This window comes from Hipposideros armiger, unplaced genomic scaffold, assembly GCF_001890085.2.
Source record: "Hipposideros armiger isolate ML-2016 unplaced genomic scaffold, ASM189008v1 scaffold_390, whole genome shotgun sequence".
NCBI classification, from domain to species: Eukaryota; Metazoa; Chordata; class Mammalia; order Chiroptera; family Hipposideridae; genus Hipposideros; species Hipposideros armiger.
This window is the reverse complement of record NW_017731740.1, coordinates 590,813-596,238: the sequence shown is the minus strand read 5'-3', so window position 1 is coordinate 596,238 and position 5,426 is coordinate 590,813. Positions and strand designations below refer to the sequence as shown.

The following is a 5,426-nucleotide window of genomic DNA, read 5'->3' as shown; positions in this document are numbered from 1 at the left end:
ACACACACACACACACACACACACACACACACACACACACACACACAACTTGCTTCTTAAAATCAGCCTTTTTCATGCCATTGGGAACACCTATAGAATCTGAGAACCTAAAAAACGCCTAATAATCAGACCTAATGGCAAACTGTAACCAGATCGAAATGTAAAGACCTTTAACCTGAAATTTAGCTGGGTGGGAAAGATGGCAAATAGAGCAGAATTATATACTTGAAAGGTTTAGAGTTCACAGTTAGAATACTGTGAACTCAGAGAACACAGTTAGAATATGAGTATTTGTTTTGCTAAGCAGTGACATTTTGCTTTTATCTTATGATCTCTAAAAAGTGCCTTGAAAAATTCTGAACTAACTGTTACAGGGCTCTGAGCCATATTTGCAGCTTTGAGGGCAAAGGTACAGGGCTCCACCCACTCTTTGCTAAGCCTGGTAGCTACCCACTGAACTGAAAGATATGCAGAGCGAGTTAAGCATTAGGGTCATGTTTTGGAGGGAAAGGCCTAATTACAGATAATTTTTTCAAAAGGGAATGAGAGGGCATTTCCATAGCTGTTCTCCTTCCTGACTATGCCGCTACCAGACCGCATAACTCCTGTCCCAGGAAGCGTTTGTAAACACATCCCTCCTCTAGGCTGGGGGAGTATGACCTCCTCCCTTTCAGCTCCAGTGCACGCCAGTGGGCTGCTGGATTCAGGCTTATAAATCGAATGAAAGTTTGATCTTTCCTGAATAAGTGCTTAGCTTCTCCTGGTCATTGACACATAAAAGAAAAAAAAATATGGATTCATTATCATCATTCCCAAAGCGAAACAGAATCTGTAATTTTCTAAATAGGCCACTGAATTTGGAGGCGGTCCTGCCTGGGAAACCATGGTTCTAACTCTCGTAGAGAATAGACAGAAGCCTGCGGTTACTCTATGCTAGGGTGCTTTTGGTGAAGAACATCTGCACCACTGCTAGGGCACCCAAGGGCACAGAGGTGACTGTTCTCTAGACTTCCCTGGAGAGGTGGGGGAGGTGGCAGGACTGGGTGGATGGGTGATCTATACAGTCTCAGAATTGACATCAACAGTTTCATTCTGAAGATCTGAAATTAGCTCTAAATAAAGCCTAATCGCTCTTCAATACAGAAAGTAACCTTGTGTCCTAATAAGTAAAGAACTCTACCCTCTTCTCTCCTGGTCTAGTGGACCTGACTAGCATCACTTAAAAAGCAGAGCGTGAATCCAACATCCACAATTGGTTATGACACAGGGGGAACTAACAGATGGTTTAAAAGGAAAATAAAAGGTAAATGTTTTATTCCTCTCCAAAAAAATTAATAGTAAGACAAATGAGGATAGTAATAATTTAAAATGTTACTTAAAAACAAAGAAAAACACAAGAATTTTCTTATCTACTGTTAAGGCTGATGTGGTTCCAGAGACGTCTCCTCGCCACTCACAAATGCTCTTTCGGGCCATGTTCACACCTGACTCCCACACACCCCCAAATGTAAGGGGAAAATTCAGAATTTTCACAAATCTAAGAAATGATGCATTTCTCTTTGACTTAGGACACTCGCTTTTATCTTTAATCCAGCCCCCTCCATCCACGTTAAAATATGCGTCCATTTGAGAAAAGGACAGGGGACCACAGACTTCTCTCTGAATAACATGGGTGGTGGCAGTTGCGCCTGGAGACAGCTTCACTTTTTGAGGGATATCCTGGCTCAAGGGTGCTAGAAGGAAGAACGAAGCCTCAAATATGGTCAAGAAACAAACCTCTTTGAAGCCTTTGGAAACGTAATTAAAATTAAATCTGGTTACCTTATAAGTCGTCTAAGAAAACTGCTCAGGAAACCCTCTTACCTTTTTTGATTCATAAGAAGCTCTCTGTGAAGGTCTTGGTGGTTGCGGGATGTTTTGACAGGATTGACAAGTTTCTGAGGCCTAATTAGCTCAGGGTTGTCATCTTCTATATAGTCTGGCTCAGCCATAATGTTTCTTGGGATGAAGTATGCGTCCTTAAGGTCAGGATCCTCCAATGGGCTGTCTGAAAGAGAAAGACGAGACTCATTTGTGGTCTTTTCTGCAAAGCCGTCTCGTACAAAGGCAGAGAGAGGCCCAGTGCAGCTGTGCACGGCACACCCACGAAACACGCCACCCGCCTGGGTCCACTTTACTATTGGGTTGTCGGAAAAGTCATGATGTATTTTTCGATGTTTTTCATTGCAAAAATGGGTCATGACTTTTCCAACAACCCAATACTTCATTGAAAACTCTCCCGAAGCTCTGCGAAAGTAACTGGGGGAGTGAAGGAGAGAGAAGAGAGAAGAGTATCTGCATTGTTCTGGGCTGCCCAGGACCAAAGCACAGGCCCACAGGCTGGCTCTGGTCACTACCCATCACAGCTTGAGTTTCAGGTCACACAGGACGCTTCCCACCACCACGTCTAAAAGACCAACTTAACCCCACACATAGTGGGTGCTCTGTGAACGTATGCTACATTTACTGAGACAGAAGGGAATAAATACTCCTGGGGGCCAGGGCTGGGAGGAACAAGGCTGTGGCTGAGCCACAGGCTGGAACCATCTAGCAGGTATCCAATTGCTGTAGACCCCAAGGCACATCTCTTGGTCCTGACCCCATCCCAGCTCCCCTGCCCCCAAAGCAAACCTGGCAAACATTCCGAGATAATTCACACTCTGATGCTTTCCTATCCCTGTATGGTGACTTTATTTTCCAGACCAAAAATCAGATGATGCAGGGTCTCAGGCATAGTACTTGACATTGGGCCCTCCCTAGAAAGCCCAGGGGACGTGTTGACTAATGCGGTAGCCAGTTATACGCCCCTGGACAGAATGGCAATCCCCATGTGACAGGCTCACGCCCAGTGCTGCCACCTCCCCCACCTCTCCAGGGAAGTCTAGAGAACAGTCACCTCTGTGCCCTGGGTGCCCCAGCAGTGGTACAGATGTACTTCCTCCACAGAAAGCATCCTAACATAGGGTAGCCACGGGTTTCTGTCTATTCCCTACAAGAGTTGGAGCCACCTCTTTTCCAGTTTAAATACCTGGTCTAGCAAAGTGCCTGGCACATGGCAGAAGCTGAATAAATGTTGAGCCAAATCAAACCTGTACTAAACAGGAAAAATGGAGAGGTCCTCCATGAACATGCTTCTAGACAAAATAAAGACACGCTATCTTTATTTCTGCCCATGAAATCGAACATTTACATGCAAGTGAGTGTGTGTTTGTTTATACATGGAGCAGGGGTGAAGGGAGGAGAGGAAGCAGAGGTGTGCTTACATGGACTCTGGCATGGTGCGGGGAGTGGGGGGGGCATTGAAAAAGAATCAAGATGTGTGCAAACAAACAAACAAACAAACAAACAAAAACAGTTCCAGTGGTCATCAGGTACAACCAGGAGTTTTGGTTTCAGTCATCAGTGATGTTTCCCTAAATTCCTGAAATGTCCCAAACACCGCCATCCAATAATGCTACTACTAACAGGAAATGCTGTTCCAAGTGGCAGTCAGCAATGACCCAGTGCTTTCAACATGGCACCTGCGGGGATGTGATCACATCGGATCCTAGCAACAACCCGAAGAGCATAAGAACTAGAATCTTCACTTTACAGACAAAACGGAGGAACAAAAATTAAATAACCCATCCATGCTAATATCTCCAAGTAGTATAAAGTTCAAAAATGAATAAAAATGCATGTCCTCTCATCTCAAAACCCATGTCCTGTCTACCAAATTATGATGCTTCATCAATCTTTTGAAAATTAATGTGAAAATAAAGAGGATAAACATCCAAAGAATAAAGAAATGAAAACAGAAAAATTATAGATGTATCCTTTGTTTACCTATGCTAGGTGTAACTATATAATCAAGGCTCAAAATTACCAAACGCTAATAATACACATGTAACAAATTACACCAAACATTCCATAAACGCCACCTGCATTGACCTTTTAAACAAGAACGCCTCCGACCTTCACCAAATGGAGAATGACAAACCTGGCACATGTTGATTCAGCGATCCCATCACAGCCATCTGACTAACACACTGGCCCTCAGAAAAACGTGCCCTTGGGTGAAATCCGAAATGCACCGTGAACAACTCTCTGCTGTCCCAGTTGACTTGTAAGGGCCAAAGGCAGTTTCATTCTAGTTAATCAGTAGACAAGGAGGCCTACGTGCTTCCATAAAAGGATCTGTTTCTTGGCTCCAATCACAGGTAATCTCCATGTCACCAAATCAAAGGAGACTAGTGCCTCCTGAGGGTATCAGTGGGGGAGGGTATTCCTGTGGACACATGGCAAAAGAGAATGCCAGCCAGACAGAGGGAACAGCCTGTCCCTCCCATGCAAAGGCCATAAAGCAGGAATGAGCCTGATGGGTATAAAAAATAGCAAAGAAGCCAGTGCGGCTGGAAGGGAGCGAGTGAGGGCAGAAAGATAACTGTTGGGAGTGGCAAGTGAGAAGTAAGTAGCCCCATGACGCGGGAACCTGAAGGCCACTGTAAGGACTCTGGCCTTTACCCTGAGGGACAATGGGGGGCCATTCAAGGTTTTAAACAGAGAAGTGACAAGACCTGACTCATGTTTTTAAAAGATCACTCTCAGCTACCGAGTTTAGAATGGACTGAAAGCAGGGAAGGAAGGGATCAGGGAGGCAGCTATTGTAGTAATTCAGGTAAGAGATGGTTTAGACCAGGATGGCTCAGACAAACCGATCATGACAGATTTTTAAGGTAAAGCCTCGGAGATTTCCTTACAGACCAGAGATGACGTGTGAAAGAGAAACCAAGGGCAACGCTAAGGTTTCTGGCCTGAGCCACTGGAATGTTAGCATTGTTGAGGTGGGGCGGCTGTGAGCAAAGCAGAGGGGAGAAGAGATCAGGCATTCCGTTAGGGACAAGGTGAGTTTGAGATGTCTGCAAGACAACTCCGTGGTGACAGCGAGAAGGCAAAGGCGGTGCTCAAACCCTGGGTGACTCCTATGTCCTACTGATTTGACCTCCAAGGTTCCTCACTTCGCCGGCCCTCCTCCCACCAGCCCCCCACTCATCCTCTGCCCCTGCGTTCCCACTATCCCCACAAGGAGAAGCAACACAAAGATGCCCACTGCCAGTCTTTCCTAGAGGTCAGTGCCAGGGTACAGACATGTCTTGGGTTTTGGGGCCAAGAGGCAGGTTGAGCTTTCAGTGTGCAGAATGAAAAGGCTTCCGTTCTGAGTCTAAGAAATAAGTTCTAGCTTGGTTTTTTTTTCCTGATTCCTTTTTAGACTTAGTGTCTGTGAAGTCTTTCCTCTCCCACAGGACCAGTGCAGTAGGATGGGCCTCAGCCCGCCTCCCATTGGCGAGAAGCTGGCCCTGGAGAGCGCGGTGGGGGCTGGAGCAGTTCTGCTGGGAGGCGCCACCGTT

General features: G+C 45.8%; 1 protein-coding gene across 1 annotated transcript in view; it reads right to left on the bottom strand.

The window, feature by feature from the left end:
- The window catches only part of FAM107B (family with sequence similarity 107 member B), a gene marked incomplete at its 5' end in the record, with an annotated part of 18,307 nt that extends 14,150 nt beyond the window's left edge, over positions 1 to 4,157 (bottom strand). Inside the window, 2 exons of the mRNA XM_019663414.1 lie at positions 1,864 to 2,047; positions 4,019 to 4,157. Coding sequence (XP_019518959.1) covers positions 1,864 to 2,047; positions 4,019 to 4,157 — 323 coding nt within the window. The remainder of the gene's footprint in view (positions 1 to 1,863; positions 2,048 to 4,018) is intronic.
- Between the last annotated feature and the right edge of the window lie 1,269 nt (positions 4,158 to 5,426).